This window comes from Tasmannia lanceolata, unplaced genomic scaffold (assembly GCF_043159265.1).
Source record: "Tasmannia lanceolata isolate RefF3 unplaced genomic scaffold, GAP_Taslan_0.1 ptg000021l, whole genome shotgun sequence".
NCBI classification, from domain to species: domain Eukaryota; kingdom Viridiplantae; phylum Streptophyta; class Magnoliopsida; order Canellales; family Winteraceae; genus Tasmannia; species Tasmannia lanceolata.
Window position 1 is genome coordinate 9,715,763 of NW_027518698.1, and position 27,799 is coordinate 9,743,561.

General features: G+C 38.8%; 1 protein-coding gene across 1 annotated transcript; it reads right to left on the minus strand.

Moving 5' to 3' along the window:
• Positions 1-1,861: 1,861 nt before the first annotated feature.
• LOC143855544 (uncharacterized) lies at positions 1,862-26,384 on the minus strand. The gene is made up of 8 exons (XM_077365695.1): positions 25,987-26,384; positions 24,934-25,030; positions 24,686-24,801; positions 23,924-23,968; positions 17,251-17,276; positions 5,289-5,424; positions 3,655-3,761; positions 1,862-2,146 (listed from the first exon to the last, which is right to left on the minus strand). Exons 1-7 carry the CDS (start codon positions 26,342-26,344, stop codon positions 3,658-3,660), a joined length of 882 nt encoding a protein of 293 aa, XP_077221810.1. The 5' UTR covers positions 26,345-26,384; the 3' UTR covers positions 1,862-2,146; positions 3,655-3,657.
• Positions 26,385-27,799: the final 1,415 nt, after the last annotated feature.

A 27,799-nucleotide genomic window follows, 5' to 3' on the forward strand; every position in this document is an offset into this window, starting at 1 on the left:
TTCCACTGTGATTAATCCTTTATTATTGCATCGCCGTAAAATATGTAACGCCACTGAAAGTTAAGATTATGCCACAGTTAATAAGATAACGCCACTGGAAATTTATATAACACCAGCGAAAAATTAAATAATGCCACCGGAAATTTATATAATGCCAGCGGAAAATTACTTAACGCGACCAGAAATATGATAACGCCACCGGTTTTTAATTTACGCAGTTAATGAAACACAGTCGAATGGATAACGCCACCGGAAAGACGATGACACACTGTTAATTTACCCAGTCAATGATAGCAAAGGTGAATCGTTAATGCCACCGGAAAGATGATAACGGCGCCGGTATTTAATTTACCCAGTTAATGATAGCAATGGTGAGTCGTTAACGCCATCGGAAATGTAATAACGCCACTGGTATTATATTCACTAAGTTAAGGTAGGAAAGGTGATTCGATACTGCCACCGGAGAGGTGATAACGCCACTAGTATTTTAAATGATTTTTTCACAATACTATTACAGAGATGTAAAGAAGTAATGTGATATCTGAAAGAAATAGGGACCCCACCGGAGAGATTAGCCCTCTTTAACCTAGAAAAGGAAGTTACTCCGGTGGGGTCCCTGTTTCTTTCAGATATCACATTACTTTACAGTTTAACATGAAACATGCAAAAAAATCATACCTCTCTCTTTATCCTTCCCTGCTTCACTGGTGATTCCACAGGAGGAACCTGAGGAGTTGATGCAGTTGGTGAGGCCTTCTTGGATTTCTTGGAACCGGTCATTTTGCCTTTAGATTGGAGGGAAGAGGATTTGATGAACAGAGGGAGTTTGATAAATAAATGAAAGGGTGGGTTAAACAAACAATAGAAATGCAAGGGTTCGAATGAAAAAGATGGTGAATACAGAGAGATGGAAACGGTTGAAATGACAGGGGAGCGTAAACGGTGGGACAATTTTGGTTTAAAATTTTTAGTAACGCCAGCGGTATTAGTAAAAGACGTCATCATTCCGTGTAGATGTCCACGTGTCGTGGATCCGACTGTCTATGCATATTGGTGACGACCAAGATTTAAACGAACCCAAAGAACTCTAGGTTCAAAGAGAAATTTCAAATCCAAACCAAACCAGTTGTGAGAAAAAGGCGCCACCGTTCCACAAAGTTTTTTTAAGACGTGTCAAGCATCCTTCCGTCTCTAGTTATTTCCAACGGCCAAGATCCAAATGAACCCAAGCTTCTGTCGATTCAAATACACATTCAGACGAACCAAAAGAAGCCTCGTGCAATGCGCCAACGTAAATGGGGATGAGATGAATTAAATACGGGGAGATTTTCTCTCCAAAGAAAATACTAAAAAAATGAAAAGGTGAATCATAAAGGACCAACATTCGAGGACTCCATCTTGGTTCTGATAATCTCATAAGGGTATTGGAGTCTTTTTTCCACCCGATTTTGAAGAATCACCCGTGTTTGATAATTGTTTGCATTAAAAAAATCAATAAAATATGATGGGAACGCATGTAAAGTGTCAGCCTTAGAGGAGGACAAGACTAGTGCAAGACATGTCTTTTGAATACTTCTGCTCAACTGCTCATACTCCAAATTACGCAGATGTTTCTGCAACAGCCAACATGACTTTCTTTTCGCGACGTAGAGCATCTAGAGAAAATTTTAAGATTAGATGGTTCTTTTGCCTCCTCTTTTCCTCAATCTCTCTTCTTATTTCATGGTTTACCCAAAAACTCTAATACAATCTTCTCCCACTAATGGGTACCTATCTGTTGGGTGGTGAAAAAGATAAGCAGTTCCGGCAGTGGCAGCAGTGATCAGAAAGATCAAAACAAGAACAACAAGAACAAAGAAAATAGAGAAATCAAAACCCAAATATAAGTAATAAGATTTAATCCAGACATCAGCAGAAGAAGCCCGAGCCCGACTCCATGCTCAGCATCCTTAAATCAATCCCACCCTGTTAAACTTTAGAACACTTACAAAATCTGGAAAAAGAGAGGGTAAGATCTCTATTGTGTAACCCCTCTATCATGGCCTCCCTCCACGAGCACTTGACTCCAAGCTCAGCTTCGCCGCCAAACAGATGCACCTTTTTCTCCACCCAAAAAGTTTCGCTAGAAAGCAATGTTTCAGAGCACCTACAACGTAAAAAACACTTTAATAACCTCCAATGCACTTCACAAAAGTAAATGAACTACAAAAACCAATTGCTTTTATTGAAATATCACATTAAGAGAAGAATTTAGACCAAATCGAACAGATATATCTCAAGAGAAAAAAGGGAAGATCCTTAATTTCTGTTAAGGTCCTCCTAACTGGTCACCTACGTAGGTATGGGATTAGGTGGGACGGTTTTAGTGGCTTAGCGTAACATGTTCCATTAGTCCTGAGGCTTTTGGCATATTGGTTAGATACCTAACATTTGGTATCAGAGCAACCACCATGTCAAGTGTTCGGGTCACAGGAGGGACGGCCTATGATGAGGACTACCTTGAAAGGGTCACTTGGTAAAAAAAGCTACAGTGAAAGCCGTCAGAGTGAAATTACTACGGACAAGCCCTCCACGGAAGGGCCGACCCATGGAGAAGGCTAGAGTGAAACCCGCCACAGAGTGGGCCGCTAAGGACGGCGGATGCGGAAGCATCATGGAATGTTATGGCCCTAACTGATGGCCTGCCAAGTATGTGTCTAGGTAAGACCTAACCTAGTACGAGACAGGTTTACAGGGCTTAGCCTAATGTGTTCCATCAGTCCTAGGGCAATTGGCGTATTGGTTATGCACCTCACAATTTCGCAATCCTACAACAAATCTCTGCTTGAAATCGACCGCCGATTTCAGCAAGATAAACACTGTTGCAGGAAAAAAAACGCACAAATTTTTTCAGTATTTCTACCCCTCCTATTTGTCTCTTAACTAAAAATGGCATTTCCATACCTTCTTATTTGTTTTTCCCTAAAAAATAGAGGCATTTTCAGGAAAAGACAAATAAAGGTGGGTGGAAATGCTGAGAGAGAGAGAGAGAGAGGACATCATATCCCTAGATACTCAACAAAAATGATATGGATATCCTATGCCAAGAAAAGAAAAGTTGACTCAAGACACTTTCAGTAGAAGTCGGCTTTATTGGAATCTAAGATATGTTACCCACAGACATGGCTTCCGCTCAAAACTCGAAGAAACCACAAGACCTGGTTGACACGGTTCAAGTTCAAAAGAACTATTTATAATATTAGCTTGAACATGGAACACTTAGTGTTCGCATGGTACACAGTAGAGCTACTGAGATAACTTACAGTAAGCCAACTCAGGAAATTCATACATCACTGTCATAACCTAGTCCACGTTTGACTCAGTAAGGTCTTACACCAAGTCCTCTAATTGAACCTTGATCCTCATTAATCTGATACAAATGGCATGATGATATAACTAAAAGAACTAAGTGTATAAACATCATTCAAGTCTGAAACGTGATGAGATTTTAGTAAAATATCAAATAATACAAATTTGAGGCTTAAAATGCCAAGGGCTTGGGGTGACATGGTAGCTGAAACATGATGAAATTTCAGTAAAAAAAGGAAACAAACAAATTTGTGGCTTAAAATGTAGAGGGCTTGGGCTGACAAGGTAGCATATTAACTATTTTACCTGTTAGTCCTGGGTTGTTTGGTCCGGCTTTGATTCCCCAGGTGACAAGCCTCGTATCTTAACATCATAGTAAACTTCTTCAACTCTTCTCAAGTCATACTTCATCCCTGCCAGGAACCAAAAAAAGAAAAAGGATTCATAAACTAAAAATCATACTAATGACAAGCGTATCCATGTGACCTAATCACGGGCCATAGTAACAGGATTCTTAATATCTACCAATGAAAGAAAAATCATCCTTCAAAAACGGAACTTGGTGATAGGTCTGACAGGGTTGGGCCTGTAGCTCATTGGTTGAGAACTTGAGGCTTTGTTTCTCAACCCTGAGGTCGCAGGTTCGATCCCAGCTTACCAACCAAAAAAAAGGTCTGACAGTATGGGGTGAAGGCATTTTTTTTTTTTTTTTGAAAGTTAACAGAATTTTATTCATGTAAAAAGGTGCGATTTACAAATAGGGGACAAGCGGTCCCCATGATGATAACATCAGACCCCCACCACCCAATATAAGGTTAAAAACACAGTATAGGATGGTAAACCACAAATTTCCAACACGATTACTACAAGAAAAAGAAATAGCCATGATCGGTCTGTCAACACCCATCTTCGCCAATTCATCTGTACTAGCATGTGGTCGTGTAGATCTCATCATTTTAACCAATAACATAAAGGCCAAGGGATAAAACAGGCATTTAGACTAAGAGATATTACCAGAAACTTTCTAGTTGGATGGGAAGCTCAGTTTGAAAGCTAAGTTGTTCTTGCTTCCAAAATTTAGGGGAAGTGTGCTTCCCACATGCTTCCTAGTGTTTCCCCTTAATTAAGAGTACACTTCTTATTTAGGTGAATATTTTTTTCCTAAAAGTTTATTTTCTCCTTTGATAATGTCGAAGGATTGTGTTTAAAACATAAAAACTTATCTTAAGTTTCAAATGAAACTTATGTTATCTGTTTTTTCCCCTAAATGTTAACATTATTAAATCTACATGAATAAAACATGCGGAACTATAAATCCCTAAAACTTGTAATTTTTTTCAATCAAAATCTTCTTTACAACTTGTAATCCTTACCAACATTAACCCTTCCTCCTTAACCTATTATAACCCTACTCTTTCTATACAATTGTTTTTCGCTTCCAATGAGGTTTTTCATGTTTCATATTGATTTTCAATGACGCTTCCCACGTGTCTCCTCTTTGCTTTCTTTAGAGCCTTTCGCTTTCTGCATTTTTTCTCTTTTCTAAACCCCTCGCTTCCCACTTCCGCTTCCTGCATTGCTTCTCGTACTCGCTTCCCCCTCTGACAATTATGATCCCAATGAGCTACAGGCCCAACCTCATTAACGAGGATAAGGTTAAAATTATTTGCAACCTCTGATACGTGCATTTTAAATAATACGTTAAAGGACCCCCTGGTATTAAGTTAAATGGACTGAGGAAACCTGTTGAATTATAGTTGCCAGTGCCACAATAACCTCACATCCTTATACTTTCTTGCAATTTTTAAATTTATTTTATGTTAAGTAGTACCTGTAAGAGTTTTCAACCAAAAAAAAAAAAAAAAGCCGACTACTTAGCCATCTTAGGAAGAGATGCCATGTACAGTATAGAATCATTAAGTGGCGGAGAAAAAGCCTACCATCAAACTTCTTACGCAAGAAGTCATTTCGGAGATTAAGCATCCGGAAGGCAGCATGGAGATCTGTTAAGAACTTCAACACCTTCCTTGGACAATCATAGTCCCCTGCCGTCACTTGGTTCACCACATATCTGGGCTGGAAGATCATTACAACAATGTCAATAGCCAACATTCTATTTTCTAATTAAATAAACCAATTTGTAATAATCAAAGAACTCTTGCCCATAAATGAATACCTAGAAGCATATGCATTTGAACCAAAAATGAAGGTCCAATCAATTTTTTTTTTGAATGGTAATGAAGGTCCAATCAGATGACAATACTAAAACTTGGGCATTAATCTAACACAGAATGCAAAGATTATTGGACTTCCACTGACATTTCAAGTTTATAAGGGACTGATCTCAAGAATAGTCGCCACGAAATTCCTAGACAAACAGCGGTCCATTTCTCTTCAACCCAGAGTATCAAGTAAACATTAGCAAACATTATGATGTCATTTTGTATCAGTGGACAGGACATGTTATGCAGGATTTGATTATTTTAAGGGAATAACCAACCCTGAGTGGGAAATTCAATTGTGACAAAAATCACTCCAGATAGTTTGTCTGGAGATTTGATTATTTCTGATGAAATATTCAATCTGATTTTGTTGGGATTGATCATAATTGAATGCTTGAGAAATGAAAATGGGAAACAATGCAACAAATAATCCCTTTTTAAAGAGTGCAAGTGGAAAATGAGAATAAAGTGAGAAATGGCATGGGAAAGGTATATATATATATATATTATATTAAAAATCCCCGTGCGATGCACGGGCCGACAAAGAACTGTACAGACCACATCATAGGTTGATCAAAACCGTCCATGTCATGAAACACAACATCAATAGGTTGTCCCCGTAAAATCATTTCCATAGGCTGATCCTAGCCCTCCAATCTATAGAGGTTTCCATAATATGTTGTTCCTCTTAAGGTGCCCCGAATTCGTAAATATTTTTAAAGGTGTCTCGAATTCGTAATATCCTCAAAAAATTATTCAGGAAAAGTAGGTTTTTCGTAATTGTCATTTCTATACCTCTTCTTTGTAGTTTTTTCCGTAATTGTCATATAAAGGTACCCGTTTCGGTACTTTTTTCCGTAATTTTGCGAATTTCAAGCACTTTGTCCGTAATTTTCCTCCAAAACTTTAGTACCTAATGATTATTATTAGTAGCTTCTTTCGGTAATTATTATTGCTAGCCACCTTTCAAGAAATAGTATTTCCGTACAGTTTTCACCACGTCTAATAAGACAAATCTCTGAACACATACAATTGCAAAGGATGGGGGAGAAGTAGCCTTTGGAGAAGGTGGCTAGCAAATACCTATAAAAACGAAAACGATAGAAAAGATTGATTCGAAATTACCGTCGACGTGTTAATTCTACAGCGTTTTCAAATAATTCAGAAAATTCAAACCTTTTCTCTTCTGCTATGTGTGTATATATATATATATATATATATATATATATATATATATATGAGAAAACAGTTCCTACACATATGTGTAGATAGTTCTCTACACACTAGCTTAAAATACAGTGGAGGCCCACATTGTTTGGGTGATCCAAGCCATTCATTTTAAAGACCCTCACATAGATAGGGTGTCTACAAAAAATCAGATCCATAGGATCATCCCAACCCTACGATTTGTGGAGGTAAAATGGATGTCTTTAAACCTTCACAAATTAGTCCATTTTTTGCCTCCACAGTTCGAATGGTTAGGATGATCCTATGGATCTGATTTTTTGTGGACACCCTATCTATGTGAGGGCCTTAAAAATGAATGGTTTGGATCACCCAAATAATGTGGCCCCCACTGTATTTTAAGCTAGTGTGTAGATAACTTATCTACACATATGTGTAGGAACCGTTTTCTCTCTCTCTCTCTCTCTCTCTCTCTCTCTCTCTCTCTCTCTCTCTCTCTCTCTCTCTATATATATATATATATATGAGAAAACGGTTCCTACACATATGTGTAGAGAGTTCTCTACACACTAGCTTAAAATACAGTGGGGGCCCACATTGTTTGGGTGATCCAAACCATCCATTTTAAAGGCCCTCACATAGATAGGGTGTCTACAAAAAATCAGATCCATAGGATCATCCCAACCCTACGATTTGTGGAGGTAAAATGGATGTCTTTAAACCTTCACAAATTAGTTCATTTTTTGCCTCCAAAGTTCGAATGGTTAGGATGATCCTATGGATCTGATTTTTTGTGGACACCCTATCTATGTGAGGGCCTTTCAAATGAATGGTTTGGATCACCCAAACAATGTGGGCCCCCACTGTATTTTAAGCTAGTGTGTAGATAACTTATCTACACATGTGTGTAGGAACCGTTCTCTTATATATAGATAAGTTATCTACACACTAGCTTAAAATACAGTGGGGGCCCACATTGTTTGGGTGATCCAAACCATTCATTTGAAAGGCCCTCACATAGATAGGGTGTCCACAAAAAAACAGATCCATAGGATCATCCTAACCCTACGATTTGTGAAGGTAAAATGGAAGTGTATAAACCTTCACAAATTAGTCCAGTTTTTGCCACCACAATTCGAATGGTTAGGATGATCCTATGGATCTGATTTTTTGTGGACACCCTATCTATGTGAGGGCCTTTCAAATGAATGGTTTGGATCACCCAAACAATGTGGGCCCCACTGTATTTTAAGCTAGTGTGTAGATAACTTATCAACACAAGTGTGTAGGAAACCTTCTCGCTCTCTCTCTCTCTCTCTCTCTCTCTCTCTCTCTCTCTCTCTATATATATATATATATATATATATATATATATAAATAGATATATATATATATGAGAATAGAGTTCCTAAGGGTGCCCTCATATAGCTTATATGAGGTGGCTCTCACAAAACATAAGGGACCCACATTGTTAGGATGATCCGAAGCATTCATTTCAAAGGCCCCATCATAGATAGGGTGTGTACAAAAAATCAGCTCCATTGGATCATCCTAACCCCTCCAAAAGTGGGGGCAAAAATGGATAGACACGTTTTGTGCACAAATCTGCCCATTTTCGCCCCCACTTTTGGAGGGGTTAGGATGATCCAATGGAGCTGATTTTTTGTACACAACCTATCTATGATGGGGCCTTTCAAATGAATGCTTCGGATCATCCTAACAATGTGGGCCCCTTATGTTTTGTGAGAGCCACCTCATATAAGCTTATATGAGGGCACCCTCAGGAACTCTATTCTTATATATATATATATATATATATATATATATATAGCGTTAAACAATGATAAAGACTAATACCATTGGAAAAAAAATTGTGCTGCATGGATTCGGATTCGTGTCGGGACCCGACATAGATTTGAGGTGTCAGATTCGGCAAACCCCAAAAAGTAGGATTCGGATTCGGTAATTTCTAAATAAAATAAAATTTAAAAATTTTAAATAATAAATTAATTTATATGTGTGTGTGTGTGTAAATTTTGAGGGTGGAGGGTCGAGGCGTCAGAGTTTTTATTAAGAGAGTCGAAGGAGGAGGAAGGGGGTCGAGGCGCTAGGGTTTTTATTAAAAGAGTACGACTTGTGCTTTTATATAGATAAAGTCAAGAAGAAAACACACTTTAAGGGAAATTATATAGGATTCGCATTTTAAAAGAGACAACAATGAGTCGAATTCGTGCGGGACACGGCTACGACAAGAATTCGGGTGTGTCCCACGCGAATCCAAGTCCGATTCGGGTGCGGAGACTTGTCGACACAGATTCGGCATAAGGGGGCAAAGAATCCATGCAACACAGAAAAAAAAACAATGATAGAGACTAAACTACCCTTCTAACACTCCCCCTCAAGCTGGAGTGTATATCTCATACAACACCAGCTTGTTACAAATGTCACTCAACTTTGACTTTCTTGGTAGTTTGGTGAACAATCCACTTCAATATGCTCAGTCCTCTCATGGAAGACTAGATTCGAGGCGACATGAATGGTTGCTCTATCATCACAGTACAAGGATACTGGAGATGAGGAAGGAACTCCAATCTCAAACAAAAGTGACCTAAACCAAGTCAACTCTCCACACTTGTAAGCCATAGCTCGATACTCCACCTCTGCACTAGATCTATCTATCACATCTTGTTTCTTACTCCGCCAAGATACCAAGTTTCCTCTAACATAGGTACAATATCATGTAGTTGACCTCCTATCTATCCAACACCGTGCCTAGTTTACATCGGTGAGTCCTTCCAACTTCACCTGATTATGTTTTCTGAAGAACAAGCCTTTCCCAAGAGCGCTCTTCAAGTACTTAAGTATTTGAAGAAGTGCTCCCCAATGGGAGGTACATGGAGAACTCATAAACTGACTAACCACTTCCACTGCAAAGGAAATATTAGGACGAGTCACGGTCAGGTAGACCAACTTGCCAACTAATCTCCTATACCTGCCTGGTTCTTCCAAGAACTCTCATTAATCTGGATAAAGCTTCACATTACGATCCATAGGTACCTAAGTAGGTTTCGTTCCCAAGGATCATGTCTAATATATCCATCACATATTTCCTCTGAGACAAGGAAAGACCATCACGATAATACGCCACCTCAACTCCCAGAAAGTACCTAAGACGACGTAGATTTTTTTTGTGCAGAATTCTGTCTAAAGAAATTCTTTCAGCTTTTGTATGTCTATCCTGCATTTCTAGTAATGACAATGCCATCCACAAGCACTATCGAGAAGATATATCCAGCAATGGAGTGAGAACTAAACATCGAGTGATCGACAACACACTGCTTCATACCAAAACGCATAACAGCCTCACTAAATCTCTGAAACCATGCTCAAGGAGACTGCTTCAGTCCATAAAGAGCCTTATGGAGACGGCACGCTGACCCCACCTTCCCCTGAGCAATTACCAATGAGGATGCTCCACATAAACTTCCTCAGCTAGTCACCATATAAAAAGACATTCTTCACATTCAACTGATACAACGACCAATCCCAATTACAACCAAAGAGATAAGAACCCAGACAGACGGAATTTTCGCAGTCGAAGAGAACATCTCAGAATAATCCACCCCAAATGTCTAAGTGTAGCTCTTTGTAACCAACTGATTCCAACTGTATCATCTGAAAATTATTTAATGGAGAAAACTCATCGACAGCCAACGGTCTAGCACCGGATGGAAGCGGAACCAACTGCCAAGTGCCATTGGAATGAAGAGCATTCATTTCAGCATCCATGGCAGCACACCAACCTGGGTGAGCTAATACGTCTGCAATAGATTTAGGAACAACAAAAGACAAAACAGAAAGAAAGGTTTGATATGAAGAAGAAATACGATCATAAGAGACAAAATGAGAGATAGGATATGCAACAATGTGTGAATGAATTCGAGAAGCAACTAGGGAATCAAAAGGAATTGTAGAAAGTTGATTACCAAAGATATACCCGAGACTGGGAAGGCAGTTGGGCGGGTGGAGGTGAATCTGAGGTAGCTGCATTTCGATGAGTTTGCCAAATACTATGAGGGCCACAAGTATAAGCCTGCAATTGAGGTGAGACATCCAAGGAGGAAGAAGGAATGTGAAGAGGTAGTCCGGTGTCACAAACAAAATTAGTCTTGAAGTAAGAAAAGTACGAAGCAGTCTCAAAAAAGGTAACATCAGCAGGTCAATAACACTTCCTTTTGTGTACGTGAGTAACTAAGAAAAACACATTTTTCTGTACGAGGATCTAACTTGTCTAAATCAAGAGATAACATGTGCAAAAACCACACACACAACCAATACTTGCAGAAGCAAAGGAAAGGGATTACAAGAAGGGTGAAGCACTGAGAATGAGTTTGATTATCCAACACAGAAGAAGGTAGACGATTACTAAGAAAACAAGCAGTAAACACAGCATCACTCCAATAAGTCTTAGGGACGTTCATCTGACACATGAGAGAATGGGTCATATTAAGAAGGTAGCGAAGTTTTCTCTCGGCTACTCCATTTTGCTAGGAGGTATAGGCACAAGAGGACTGATGACAGATACCACACGACTCCAAGAAGCATTGAAAACCATCACAAGTAAAAAAGTATTCCCTAGTATCATCAGTACGTAAACATCGAATTGAATATTGATGATGATTGCAAATCTCAGAACAAAAAAACAAGAAATGCACGAAATGCAAAGAAAACTTCTGAACGATTTTTCTTTGAAAACAATTATGTCATTCTTGAATAATCATTAACGAAAATAATAAAGTACTTCAAAATCAAACAAAGGATGAGTTTGAATGGGACCCATACATCATAATGAACTAACATAAAAGGACAAGGGACACGACTGACTACTCTGGAGGGAAAGGACACCCTATGGTGTTTCCCAATTCATAAGACTCAAACTGAATGGACTAACTGGATTCGCCAGTAAGACTGACTTCCAAAGCTTCTCAATTGAAGGGTGGTCCAGAAAGGAATCAACAGCTCGTAGAGCTCCTCAAATAAAGGCCATTCACCTCATGACCGGAACCAATCTTCCTCCCAGTCTTCAGATCCTTGAAAACACAATAAGAAGGGATGAAAGAAAGAAAACAATTCAGATATATCCAACAGAAAGTAAATTAAAAGGAAATTTTGGTACACAGAGGATAGAAGATAATGAAAAGCTTGAATGAAGGGAAGCTACACCTAATCTCGAGACAGGAAAGATAGTCCCATTAGTCAAGGTAACATTATTGACTCGCGATGAAGAAAATGACTGGAAGGAAGAAAGTATATCAGATTTACTGGTCATATGGTCGGATGCTCGTGAATCAATAAGCCATGACCCAGAAGCAGAAAGAAAACAAGAGGAAGTGCTACCTTGTTGGGTTAAGGTGGCAGTTGGCTGCTTGCCTTTGTCCTTAGACCTCAAAAACTCATCATACTCAGCCCGAGGGATCACTAAGGAATCAACCTGATCATCTTATCCAGAGGACAGTGTAAGGAGATCTTACATGCAGCAACCGAAGCATGATTAGCATATCGAGGAGGCCATAACTCCGGATGCAGTTAATAGTAATAATACTGACCCTCCATAGTGCAAATATGGGTTCCACGACCACCAGTACCACGTCCTCCCCTAAATCACAGCCACCTCCACGCCCACGATGACCTCTACCACAGGCAGACCGACTAAAACGACCACTGCAATCACCGCCCAACTGAGCAGCTAGGGTCGATAGCTCAACAGAAGGCTCACTTGCACCCTGAACTCGCATAGACTAATGTACTCAAGAGAACACCTCCTCAAGAGAGGGAAGAGACCCTAAACCAACGATCTGCTGATATATAGCGAGAAACTCTAGCCCCAAGGCATCCAGAAACTGTACCACACACAAATCCTTCTTACGCTTGGCCAAGACAGTGGCATCAGAAGTGAATGGCATACACATATCAAGCTGCTCACACAGTCACATGTTGAGAGTAAAATTTTGAAATCGGCTTGTCTCCACGCTTAAATTCATAAGTTCAGAGCACAGATCACAAATCCTAGTCAAGTTGTTCACTCTTGAATACAAGGTTTTAGCTCGCTTCCAAATATCTTTGGATGATTGGAGATACAACAACCTTGGGTTGCATACTGTTCCAAAGAAGACTCTTGATCACTGCATTTTCCTGCCTCGACTTCCCATACAACTTATCCTCACTATTGGGGGTCACTTTCAAGTTTCAGTATACTCAACCTTTCCTCAGGCAAGAAGAAAGGTTTCAACAGCTATTCTCCATGAAGGATAATTCAATCCATCTAACTTGAAGGATGTCATCTGTATGTTTTGTATCACCACAGTGGAAGAACCAATGGAGGCAACCGTAAACGCACTATCCTCATATAATCACAAGTCACCAATCACACCACGGGCAACCAACACAAGAAAGGAATCACCAGTCACTTCATAAAACTAAGCCAACAAAGAAAAAGAGTGATGGCAAAGGATGCCGAGTCTTCAAATCAGTAGTGAATGGCAAGTACAGAGAAGGGAAGAAAAGAAATTTCTAGCATTTCTCTAAAAATCTTGTTAAGGTAGGAGAATAAAAAGGATAGAAAAAGGAGACGAGTGTAGAACAAAAGAGAAAAAAATGGATGTATGCGCACAAACACAAAATATATTTGTGGTAATGCATGTATATAACTTTGATTATTCGAGCAAGCAAAAGTAGGGTTTTCAAGTTTCAAGTTTTTTCTCGAGATGTTATTCAAGCTTCTCTCTTGGGAAAATTTGAGATGTAGGAACGAACATACGCAATTTTTTAAACCAGAACTAGCTCCCCAAGAACTAAAGTAAAGAAGGCATAAAGAAGTGATGAGTGATTTTAATACGTCAAGTGCAAAATCAACAGTAAAGATTGGATAATTAGTTTTGCCGAGCTCACATTTTGGAATGAATGCATACATCGGGAACATAGAGATGGGCAGCTGAACATGCAATTTTCTCGATCGAGATTAAAATGCAGGTCAGCCACTCAGCAAGGGGTGTTCAGATCATACTATCTTCCATGTTAATGCTCAAATACAACCATGGAAAATTTTACACACTCATATACTATAAAAAGAATTCAAGAGCATATGTGTTTTTCTTATTTGACTGAATATGCAACATAGGGTAATTACACAGAAAGTCCTCTCTGGCAGGAGATGAAACTTGTAATTGGACAAATTCTTTATTCACGGGTTTGTTTGGATTGTAGGAATTTTCAGGAAAAGTTTGGGAAAGAAAAACGTTTCCAAAATTTCCATTGTTTGATTACACATGAAAAAACAGTAATTTGAATTTTGAACCACCGTAGTTCAAGTTTTATTTACATAGACCTTCAATTTATAATGGCATCCCTGAAATTTGTCATTTCACTCTTGTTGAAAAGTGTAAGGGCATTTGGGCCATTATGTGTATAAGTGAGGGGTATTGTAGTCATTGTACTATGTTGCCCTATTTTGGGCTCTATATATAAATCATTACATGGGAGAGCTCCTAGTGGAGAATCTCACCATCTTCTCCCTTACTCTTCTTCTTTCTCTCTTCTCCTATCCATTCTCCATTCTAACATGGTATCAGAGCAAGATCGTTAGGGAAGAAAGAAGAAGAGTTTCAAGTTTCCATCTTCATTTCTCTCGCTGCCAGCTCTCCCTCATCTCGTCTCGTCATTCGCCAAACCCTAAACCATTCTCATCTCATTTGCCGTAAAACCCAAAACCCAAACTCATTTTTTTGGGCTTCTCCTCTCTAATCCCTAACTCCATACCTTCAAACCCGAACCTTGTGAACCTCTAAATCCCAAACCCCTCTTATAAATAACATTTATAGCTCCATCCATTTCCCACAAAATAAAAAAGAGAAAAAAAAAAAGGAAGATTCCCCTTTTATCTATTCTTTTCTTTTCTTTTTTCCATTCATAAGCTCCTTTCTTGTTCTTTCTTTTGTCCCAAATCCATAAATATCTTTCTCCTTTTTAGTTCTCAATCCCTAAATCTCCTTGTTGAGTTCTTTCTAGTTTCTTTACCCTGTCTTTATGGTTTAAATCCTTTCTTTCTTTCTTTCTTTCATGTTTTGAGTCTCATCCCCCTTCTACTCCAACCCAATTCTTGTTCTATCCCTCTATATTCATTGTTTTTCGTTGTTTCTTTTGGCGTTTGTGTTAATCTGAAAGGTGCACGCCAAGTGTTTGTTAAAATGTCCAAGAGGAATATTGTGTGTCGAAGGTTGTCTTTTCGTTGCAAGTTGAAGGCCTTCGGCCTAAACTTGAGGGGGAGTGTTGTAGCCCTCATGTAGTTCCATGGATGGAGTGCTTTGCATCCTTGTTTTGTTGTTGTCTTGTTCTTTCCTTGACTTGTAGTTCCATGGATGGAATGCTTTGCATCCTTCTTTTGTAGTTGTCTTGTTCTCTCCATAGTTTTCTATGAAAAATTGTATTGATGTCAAAGATGCACAGCAAGTGTTTGATAAAATTTCTAAGAGAGGTGTCGTGCCTTGAAAGTCCCTTTTTTCTCGTTGCAAGTTGAAGGCATTCGGTCTTCAACTTGAGGGGGAGTGTTATCATGTAGTTGTGTTAGTATGTATTTGTTGGTGTTATCTTTTTTGGTGTTTTCTTCTTGTTGTCTTGTTGTGGTCTTTGTTGGTAGTTTTTTAGTTGGTTGTTTGGTTGTTGGTTTGTTGGTGGACAAGGGTTGTTTGGTTGGTTGTTGGTGTGTATTCATTGTTGGTTGGTTGCTTTTGTGCCTTTATAGTTGGTTTGTCGATTGGATTGATCGTGGTTGAAATCATAGAGGTTGTTATTTAGTTGTTGGTTTGTTGGTTGGTTAGTTGTGGTCGATTTGTGATCATCGTTGGTTGGTTTGTTGTTGGTTGTTGTGGTTAGTTGTTGGTGGACTCGCTTTGCGAGTCATGTTGTTGATGGTTCTATATAGTGAGTGTAGTTGCTAGGCTTAGGTTTACGCCTTTGTTGTGGTTGTAGTGGTTTGCATTGCAATCCACTTTGTTGGGACTATATGCCAGGTCGTTAGCATTGCTTTCGGCCTTGTCGTTGTTGGGGCTATATGCCGGTCTTTAGCGTTACTCTCGGCCTTGTTGTTCTTGGGGCCGTATGCCCGGTCGTTAGCGTTGCTTTCGGCCTTGTTGTCGCTTCTTCCAGGCGACATGTTGTGTGGCCGTCGTTATTTAGTTGTTGTAGTGGGCTAATCTTTATATCACCATGTTAGTTGGTTGATCGTCGTTGGTTGGTTGGTAGTTCCTCTCATGGCGATGTGTTGTTCAACTGATATCTACTTGTGGTGCTCCGTCATTACTCGTGTGCGCACCTTTGGGGTGCTTATTTTGTTCAAGGATTGTTGTTGTTTCCTGTTGAGGCGCCTCCATTGCTCGTTGGTATGCGGATTTATAAGTCGTGCTTTGATTCAGGGGGCGGCCATGTTGTGATTGCTCTCGCCATCGTGCTGATTCGGAGGAAACTGTTATCTTTGGTAGTCAATGAGCTTGACATTCTATTCATTGTGGCCGTTGCTATCCTCTCTTTTTTGTTATGTATTTCATTATATATTCACCACACCATGGTTTGAAATTTCGGTTTCGGTACCGGTTTCGGACCCTGAAATTTCAAAATTTCGGTCGAAATCCGGTACTAGAACGAAAAGATTATTTTATTGAATATTAAATTTCGGCCGAAATTACCGAAATTTTGGTATAATATTAAAATTTTAAAAAAAAAACTAGTATTCTGTGTGAAATTTTGGAAAAAACTTTCGAAATTTCGGCCGAAATAATGTACTGTTTCGGAAAAGTGACATTTCAGTGTCGGTCTCCACCGAAATCCAAAATTTCGGATTTCGGTTGAAATTTAAAACCATGCACCACACCAGCTTGAGGAGGAGTGTTATACCAAGCTGGCTGTGTGTATGAGCTTATTGTACCTTTTTTGTTATATGGTCTTTCTGAGTTGTTGGTTGTAGTTTTCTTTATAGCAAGCCGGAGTTCTATAGTATATACACTCCAGCTTGAGGGGGAGTGTTGAAAAGTGTAAGGGCATTTGGGTCATTACGTGTATAAGTGATTAGTATTGTAGTCTTTGTACTATGTTGCCCTATTTTGGGCTCTATACATACATCATTACATGGGAGAGCTCCTTAGTGGACAATCTCACCATCTTCTCCCTCATCACTCTTCTTCCTCTCTTCTCTTATCCATTCTCCATTCTAACAACTCTAAATTGTGGGAACACAAAAAAAGTACCTAAAGGGTTTCTATGTTGGGAAAATATAAATAGAGTGCCACATGTCTGGAGGAATTCTAAAACATGGGATGTTATGAGTTCATGACGAAGGAAAGTCAATGTATGTACAACTTATAACTACAAAACAAGAAGCTTTTTTATACTTATAACGACAGAACAAGAATCTTTATTATAGGAAGAATAAAAAAATAGTTCTTACCAAGTCATTGGACATGAAACACAATCCTACAAAACAGAAAAAGGCTTCTACATCAGCATATCTAAACATAAGGAAAAATCAATATACAAAAAAATCAGTTATACAGTTAAAACGGGCATGATCTTGTTTTACCCCAACAGAGAAACAGTTGTCAATTCATAGAAACACCAATGAATAGCGAGTAACGCAATTCAACAAATAATGAATGATAAAAATAGTTATAGAAAAGCCATGCCATTCTGATGAGGACCAGGATTGAGGCTTCTAGCAAGAGGTGAAAGGAAGTGAAGGAAATAGTTGGGAAGTGGGGTTATAGTTGTAATAAGGCATTAATAGTGGTTTCATTTGTAATTTTCTCTTGTAGTATGGGTGTATGTGTATTCCTTTGATATGAGGGCATTCATGTGATTGAGAGATGTAGTGGGGGACTGAGGGTATTCTTGTAATGAGTCTAGGCTTGGGCCCCATTAAAATAGCCCTTTTTGAATTTTGGAGGGACTATTTGCTGAGATTTGAATTGAAGAGCTTATAACTAGCTTGGGGAGAGATAAAGCCATTGTAAAAGAGAGTTTTGACTGATGTTAGAAGGGAGATCCTGCTCAAAGAAGGCCTTCCACTTTTTGATCTGAAATTGTAGTTGCAATTGAGCTAAGTTTTCTGTTACTGTTTCTTTTCATCAAAATTCAATAAAGATTCAATACACTTCTGTTCTTGCTCATCATTTAGTGTTTTCCAGCATTTTCAGCACATTTTCAACATTTTCTGCAATTTCCATTAACTTAATGGTTTTAGGACTGTTTTTAGCAGAATTTGCAATCCATTCATTGTTCTTGGCTACATTTTGATCTCGGATTGCTTCTCTTGATTAGATCCTCAAAGATCTACATCAAATTTGGTATCAGAGCTAGATTTGGAAGAAATTCTCATTTCTCCACGATCTGAAGCTTCGAATTTTGTTTGATCTCCTCCTTGATTGTGCAATTTGCATTTGATTGCTATTTTGGGCGAAAATATTGATTGCTTTTCCATCATTTGTGTTGAATTCCTTTGAAAATTCTCAAATCGCTTTCGAATTTGGAGTCTCCAAGATTTTCACCCAAATTTTCTTCAAATTCTTCACAATTTCCAAAATGTATCCCAAATGCTACCATTTCCCACAAATTTTGAGTTGCTTCTTGTAGTTTTCGTCCAGAATCAATGTATTCTGGCGATTCATGTCAGAATTGCAATGGAAATGGTAACATTGCACGATTTTCCCAATTTTGCATCTCTTTCTCTTGAGTTTTCTTCCCCAAATTCAAATAACAGTTCAAATTTCGTGTCGTTTTCCTCATTGAAACCACCTCTTAAAGGGATTTTGTAATTCCTATATAGAATCTTAACCAACTGTTTCACTGTGTGGTTCATTAATTCCGATTTTTCGTCGCCAGTTTCATTTTTCTTCCCCTTCGATTTCTATTGCCTTCCTTCTTGAATCCACTGCATGTTGGTCGTTTTTAACATTGAAAACAAGTCTCAAAAGAAATTTTAGAATTCCTCCATAGATTCCAGCAAAATTTCCTCATTTTCCTTCTTCGTTAATCATCATATTTTCATCATTTTCATTCTATTGCATCAATTTTCCTGTCTTTCTGCTTCATTTCATTTGCTTGGAGTTTCTTTCCATTGTTTGCTATTGATCTTCCTCTCCGAATGCTACTTCCCATTTGTTTTTCATATACGAGGCCTGAAGTTCGAAATTTTTTGCTGGATTTTGTTGAGTTGATTGTGTTTCAGCTTTTGGACAGCAAACTCACTTTCTATGCAGGTGCAATTTGGGTTACCAATCTGAGCAGCAGATCCAATTTAGCGGTCTGGCCATAGAAATGTACAAATCTGAGCAGAATTTGACTCCTGAACGTTGTTGGGCTCGTGCACAGAACAGAATTCAGTTCTGAGCTGCAAAATGGAATTTGAGGTTTGCTGAAATATTTTCCTTGTGGTACCTTGGAGTTTGGATAGTTAGTTGCTGCCCGAGCAGTTCGTAGTGCATTCTGAAACAGCAACTCGGTTTGAGGCAGCTTCCGATCATCAAGAAACACAGTTTTGAGCAGCTTTGGGGTTCTAGAAATTGTTCCAGAGGTTGCTGATATGAACAGTCCATGAAATCATTGTAGAACAGCACTTCGCGCCATGTTGCTTTAAAATTGTAGGGCCTTCAGCTTTTGACATGTCGATGGATGAGTAGAGTACTCGGGGGAATTGTAAAAAGCCCCAACTTCATCTCTATAAAGATCCTAGCATTAACGATTGCATGGGTGCAAATCCTTCCCCCTTTCATGTTTGTATTCGCTTTCGACCTGTGGCGATGAAGAGAGATTTGTTGGGGAGGTGAGCAAAGATCAGCTATCTCTCAGGATTGGTGTCCTCCTGAGCCTGGACTATAGAAGTTTAACTTTGATGGCTCTAGTCTAGGAAATCCAAGACCGTCAAGTATGGGGAGAATTCTTAGATATGACGGTGGCTCAACCATATGGGCCTTCTCAGGCCCCATCAGTGTCGCAGAATCCAATGAGACGGAGATGCAGGCGGTTCAACAAAGAATAAGGAAATTGGAGTCGCATAACCTAGATAAGGTTGTGGTGGGAGGCGACTCTCTCTGGGGGTGCAACTTGGGTCGGGCTCACCCGAACCTGACGGGTTCAACCCGATTTTGGCTCGGGTTGGGTTGGCATTTCCTCGGGTTGAGTTGTGAAAAGCCCAACCCAATTTAATTTCGGGTTGGGGTAGGGTTGAGGCCTATGCAACCCGATCCAACCTCCGTCCTCTAATTTTATCATTGTTTTCTTTGGGTTATGTTTTTTTCTTGTATTTTTCTGTTTTGCCCAAGGTGAACCTGAAACCAACCCAACTCAAGGTAAGATGGGTTGGGTTAGGGTTGAGAGATTTAGAGGCTGGTTGGAATAGAGTTGACCATCCTCAACCTGAGGCTCAGGTTGGGTAGGGTTAGGGTTGAGGGAATGCTAACTAGGGTTGGGCTAGGGTTGGCTTCAACCCAATCCAACGCGACCTGAGTTGCACCCCTAACTCTCTCCTTTGAGGTTTGATCATTAGATGGATGAGATTGTTGACCGTAACAGAGGCTCATTGATTACATTTCATCATGTTAGAAGATCGGTTTGCTAGAGACAGAGTAGATAAGGCTGCTTTGGAGTTTTTTATTTTTATTTTCTCCCTCCTTGAGGGTGGTTTTTTATCGCTTGTAGCGTTCTTTGTTCTTTCTTTCTTTGTATTGGCCATCCCAGTCACAAGGCTCGATCCTCATTTATCCTATTAATACAATCAACTACCATTCAAAAAAAATTGTAGCGCCTTCAACCTTGTTATTCACTGAGCAGAAACACAAGTCCAGACAGTCTTCTCAATGCAAACTCAGTAGAAAATTATTGTTTATATACAATAACATAGTGATGGGGATAGTAGGCCATGGGGTGTAATAAGTGGCATATTTGTCCACTAAGTAGCATGATTGACTTTTAGGGATTTTATTTTATTTCCATTGCCTATATATATGAGGGCCTCATCTATTGGAGTTTGTAGTTTTTGGAATAATATAGATTACAAAATTTCTTCCCTCTTCCTTCTTCTTCACTTCTTTTCTTCCTTCTTTTCCCTTACCCTCTTTCCCTTTCTCCTTGTTCTCCTCTTGTTTCGCATCACCCGGCCTCAAAGAGATCTTCGAGATGGCACTACATACCCAACTCGCGCGAAAGATGCCAAAGATGGAGGACAAGGATTGATTTACACTCCAAGTGTTCACTGAAATAAATATTGGTTGATGTTTCACTAAGGCATTGGGTTAGAACTACAAGTCTAAAATGTCTCCATCCAAAATTGAGGGGGAGTGTTAGTAATTGGTATTTTGGTATGCCATATATCCTTTAGCTAGTTTGTGTGTTCCTTATATAAGGGAATGTCTTATATAAGGGAATGTTAAGGAGTTTTTATTGACTGTAGGGCAAAATGTGGAATGCGGATGCGGTGCAATGCAGATGCAGTGCAACCCGGAACACGGCCAAGGGGGAGTTTTAAAGATATGCTTCGAACAGTTGGAGGAGTTTGATGCAAGTAAGTTGGTGAGGGGATTACAAATGGAGTAATAGGAGCGGGTTGGGAGCAGTTTCCTTCTCTTCGGGATCTCGCTCCCTAGAAGCTCCTTCCTAAGGAGCGCCGAACAGAGGTTCCGAGTCGGGAGCAGCACCCCGAGGGAAGATTCCTGCTTCTAACTCTTACTGCTCTGATGTGGATTGGAAGCAGTTGCAGAGTCTTCAAAGGAAGGGTGAAATCCATAGCAAGATTAAGAAGCATGGCTTTCACCAGTGTGCTTTAGTGCACTGCTTATTCAACAATTTTCCTTGATGTATCTTTGTCAGATCTCCAATCAATGGAACGCTTACCACGAATCCAGTCTTGATTGTGATGGTTCAAATCCTAGGTGGAAATCACTGCCCTAGGGTCAGCTAAAGCTGATCTTTGACAGATCTAGCATTTTAAATCTAGGGATTATCATGGTTAATGAAATTTGAAACCATGAATGAATTGTCAAATTGGCATTCTTAGACTCTGAAGGAATAATGGATTCATCGGAAGTTGAGGTATTGGTGTCGATGTGTGGAATAAAGCTCTTGAGAGCATCTTGTTCGAAGCCTGTGATAGTAGAGGGTGATTCACTCAACATCGTTTAAGTGGATCCAATTTAAGTCTTGGCATTTTACGAATGCTATAGAAGAAGTTTTAAATTTCAGCATGAGCCTTGTGCACGCTCGCAATTGAGCTAACTGAGAAACTACTATTTTTAGATATTTGTAACCTTTTTAGGCATCCTTTGTGCAACTTGCACCGTGTTGTGATCTTTTTTGTTATATACCAATGATCATTTTGGGTTGTTTTATTTTTCTCTTTTACTAATTTTTTGCAATCATTCAATATATATACACACACACACTAGTAAAAAACCTCGTGTGATGCACGAGTCGACAAAGAACTGTACGGACCACATCATAGGTTGATCCAAACCGTCCATGTGATGGAACACAACAGACATAGGTTGTGCCCGTAAAATCATTTCCATAGGCTGATCCTAGCCCTCCAATCTATAGAGGTTTCCATCATATGTTGTTCCTCTTAGGTGCCCGGAATTCGTCAATATTTTGAAAGGTGTCCTAAATCCGTAGTATTATGTAATATGTTAACAAAAATCCGTAGTATTATGTAACATATGCACCCAATCCGTAATGTTTGCAAAAACAAAAACGCCACCATGACTTTGTCCACTTTTTTTATGAAAAAAGCATAAAGGAGGGGGATAGGATTGAAATTATGCGGCTTTAATGGGTGCCTTTGTTAAAAAGCATAAAGGAGGGGGTAGGATTGAAAATATGTGGGTTGAATGGGTGCCTTTGTTAAAAAAAGTCAAAAATAGTGATGTGTAATTCTATTAGAATTTTGGGAGAAATTCAAATAATTCTCTATTTTCTCTTCTGCTATATATTTATATATATATATATAGAGAGAGAGAGAGAGCAATGATAGATACAAGGGAGCCCTTGCATAAAGAGCGGCAAAAGGGCTATTCATTGGATTCACGTCATTTTCAGTTACATTTTAAAATTGGTTGAAAAAGAAAAATCAGTTACATTTGATGACGTGGATCCAATCACGAGCCCTTTTGCAGCTTTTTATGCAAAGGGCTCCCTTGTATCTATATGTCCTCATACACACACACACGCACACACGCTTGCATAAAGAGCGGCAAAAGGGCTATTCATGGATGCACGTCATTTTCAGTTACATTTTAAAATTGGTTGAAAAAGAAAAATCAGTTACATTTGATGACTTGGATCCAATCACAAGCCCTTTTGCGGCTCTTTATGCAAGGGCTCCCTTGTATCTATCATTCCTATATATATATGTGTGTGTGTGTGTGTGTGTGTGTGTGTGTGTATATATGTACATATATATATGTATGTGTGTGTGTGTACATATATATATGTACATATATATACACATATATATATACACACATATATATATATACATATATACACATATATACACATACATATATATATGTATGTATATATATATATATAGAGGAAAAGGATTGTACGCTCGAGTGTACCAAGCTTATGGTACGCTCAAGTGCCCAATCACATGTGGGCCCACTTTGTTAGGATGATCCAAAGCATTCATTTGAAAGGCCCTTACATAGATGGGGTGTGTACCAAAAATCAGCTCCATAGGATCATCCTAACTCATCCATTTGTGGAGGTCAAAATGGACAGACACTGTTTGTCCACAAATCTGCCCACTTTTGCCCTCCACTTTTGGAGGGGTTAGGATGATTCAATGGAGCTGATTTTTGGTACACACCCTATCTATGATAGGGCCTTGCAAATGAATGCTTTGGATCACCACAAAAAATGTGGGACCCATGTGATTGGGCACTCGAGCGTACCATAAGCTTGGTACGCTCGAGCGTACAATCCTTTTCCTCATATATATATAATTGACACTATCACATGGCAAAGAAGCAAACTTTTTTAGGACTTTTACATGCAAAGGTTTTCTCTCAAGAATTCAATCAGAAAACATATACATTAACAAAGAACATAAAATAGAATTGGTCACTCACCAATAAGATAATCTTCAATGTCAAGACCAAACTCCGAAGCATCCACTACATTGTCAAAAGATAACAACTTTTCACATGTCTTGTTCCAAGCAAAGAAACATACCACTTTCCTACTTACAAACAAAAAATTAACAAAAAAGTAGCATAGAAATGCTATGAAGAAAGAGCACAAAATAAAAGAAAGTAATTATTACATCATCAACTAAAAGATAAGCATTTGACGATTTCATTGGAACAAACACATCTAATCAACACATTGGTCGAATAATGGAAAGCAGATTTCTTCCTCTTCGTCACAAATTCTCTTTCTCCTCTCTTCATTTCATATTATATTTATTGTTTTTGCTCTTGAACGATTTCTTTTGTGCAAATAAAAAGTCATTTGTTCTGTTTTTATGTTTTTTCTGCAAACAAAACAAAAAATGAAATTTATACCCGAAAAGATTTTTGAAGAATGATACTTTAAAGAGACGTTCAAAATTATTGAAGATACTTTGTGGCAATGAACTCAAGTTGGCAATATAAAGTTCATCCTCCTACTACCCTTCAAGCTTCAAGGTGAATTGAGTTTTCAATGCATCTTTCCTTTCTCAATTTTTTTTCCACCAATCCAAAAGAAAATTAATTTCAACAACCACCTTCACTCCAATATTGGAGTCCAATAATAGGTTTTGATTTGGACTCACAGCCGGTTCTCAAAATCCAAAACAATCAGGGTCTAATTAAATAACTATAATAATAACAACTAAAACTGGAACTCACATCCGAGTTTATCTTCCGCTTCGGTATGCATGAGAAGATTCCCTGTTTCTAACCAATGCAGAAACGCAAGCAATGATACCACTGTCTGTGTCTCACTCCTCCAATCTCCATTATACCTAAAAAACCAAAAATAAATAAAAACAAACAAACAAACAATGATAAACGGCATAACAGCTACTACAATACAGAAAGGGAATACAATGACAATAATCCCCAACAGCTATCTGAGAGTAAGACAACGTGGGTACCTATAATACTGCCCGGGGCATTCGCGAAGAATTTCAGCAAGTCGCCCGAAAAGCTCCCTTAGCGCGGTAATCTGAACTCTAGCCTTCTCTAGAACCTCTAAAACAAAACAAAAAAAAAAGAAATTTATGTGAAACAACCAACAAATCCAAAAGCTTAAGCTGTTAGAGTTGGTGTTATTTAATCATTTATATTTCAAGACTTTTGGGTTGCCAACATGTCACAAATATCGTTCTTGGGAATTTCTCAGCAATGGAAAATCTCGGGATACACTACTTTTTTTGGGTTTATATCAGGAAAAGCGATAAAGTAAAATTATTTAAAAATATATATAAATTAAGAAAAAAATAAAATATCGTGATATTATAGCCGAAAATGAAACTATCGTTATACTTTTTAAATTCTTGAGATTATTTCAGAATTTTGTTGTTTAATCAAAATATCGCAATCAAATTTCTATATTTTGAAAATATTGGAGATATTTATGGCAATACACGGATTTTTAATATCAAGGAGTTGTTGGGTTTTTTAATATATGACCTGCCGTGAGGCAATAGCTCTGATACCATGAGAAACAACCAATCACTCCAAAAGCTTAAGCTGTTAGAGTTGGTGTTATCTAAACATTTATACTTGAACATATTGAAAGCTAATCCTTGCTCATGTACAAAAATAATCGGCAAAAATCAAAGCAAAACAGCCAAAAAGTGGTGAAAAAACATGAATAACATCCATTCAGCTGAAATCTACGCACTTTCGAAGCATAAGAGCGATAGAAAGAAAAAAGAGGATAAGGATCTAGGTAATCTGAAGTCTAGACTTCTCTAAAATCTCTATAACAAAAAAAAGGAAAGAAAAAAGAATTAAACCCTAATCCGTGTTCATGTACAAAAATAATCAGCAAAAATCAAAGCAAAACAGCTAAAAGAGATGAAACAACATGAACAACATCCATTCATCTGAAATCCACGCTCTCTCGAAGCATAAGACTGATAGGAAGGGGAAAATCTAGGGTTTTGTTTCTTTAAAAAAAAAGGATCTAGGGTTTGGTTCACCTGGAACAGGAAGAGATTGATGAACGAGGAGGAGGCTGGATTGCATGAGACGACTGGCGGACTCCATCTCCATTGTGACAGACCGGATCCGTTCGCGGACGCGTCCGGATTCGTCCAGCTGGACACGGAAATCCTCGAACTGTTTCTCCATTGAAAAAGAAGAAGAGAAAGGTTGGGAGGAGTTTGACATTGAAGAAGAAGAGATGGAGGAGAAGAAGAATGAGAGATTTTTGTGGTTGTTTTTGGTAAGAGGGAGTGAAGTGTGAAACGGGAGACGAGGAGAAATGGGGATAAGAGTGGTTGGGAAAAAGCGGGAAAGGACGGAAAGGGCGATTCGAAAAGGAGGGGATGATTTCATTTTCTAGAGAGGGACATGGAGCAGGACTTAGAAGTTAGAACTGACCTTAGGACGACTTTTAGGTTTTCTAGCTAAAGATTACCTTTGGAACCTACTGGACGTGATCTTCTCCGTTGGATGCATCTTGATCGGAATATCCAAGCGCTGCTCATTTTAATAGTTTATTTTTGGAGATTTGCTAGGGAGCAACATATAAGGCATTTCGCACAAGGGCTGTTCAATGAGAGAGCAGCCACAATGCCACATAGGCTCACTTTTCAACAGATTTTGTCCTATTCATTTAATTCATCTGAGGTAGCTGCACTTTCATGCAACAGTCCTTCTGAGAAATGCCTTATGCAATGGTCCCAAGCAAATCCCTTATTTATTTATTTTGTAGAGGAAAGTTAGGGCGTGTTTGGTTTATGGGAATAGAGAGTGAGAATTGCTCTTTCCACTAATTCATTCCTTTGACTTTCATTTTTCAGTCGGAAAAATGGCTGAAAAATGAGAGATTTTATTACCAATAGGTGCTATTCTCGATTCCCCACTCCCAAATGTAAAACGGCCGTAGTTGGGCTTTGAGCAGGATTTAGAACTGACCTCACGACAAATATTAGGTTTTCTTCCAATAAGATGACCTTTGGGCCCCATGTCTGTTAGGTTTTCACCCCCTATGGCCCATACTATAGGATGATCCAAGCTGTCCATTTGATGGACCACAACATAATAGGTTGTGACCAAAATATCATTTCCATACGATGATCCTAGCCCTCCGGTCATAAATAGGTTGTGCCTAAAATATCATTTCCATAGGATGGTCCTAGCCCTCTGATCTATGAAGGAACTGCAAATTGATCTTCCTATGGAAATGATATTTTGGGGACAACTTTATTTACGTTGTGGCCCATCAAATGGACGGTTTGGATCATCTTATGGTGTGGGCCAATAGTACTTTTTAAAAAATATTGAACTATACGAACTTGCACCGTATACAAATGAAGAGAAGGTGAGAAGTGGTTCAAAACAAGAGGAAAATAAATCATATTTTGAATGGAGTTTTTTTATTCCTTATTTTTAAGTATTTTCTCACCTCCCACGGTCTCTCTCAGGTCTCTTCCTCTCCCACCCACCCTTACCATGGAAAAAAAATTCCTCGTTGCTGATGATGCCAAAATCCGTACCTGAATCTTCGCCGGACGGTGTAAATGAACTTGAATATTTTGGATGGCTTGTTCCCAAAGATAACAACTTTAGAAGAGCCCCAGAGTGTGGACTCCGGTGACACCCTTTGACGCTGGAGTCAAAAATCGGCATCAACAGTATCTGAGCAAGACTAATTCATGGAGAAAGAGAGATTGAGCATGTTTAAGGGGGTGGAAGAAGATGCGTACCTTTGAGTGTGGGGGTCCCTTTTATAGATTTAGAGTCCTTAATAGTTTAGGAAGCTTACCTTTCTTAGAGTCTTTCCTTATT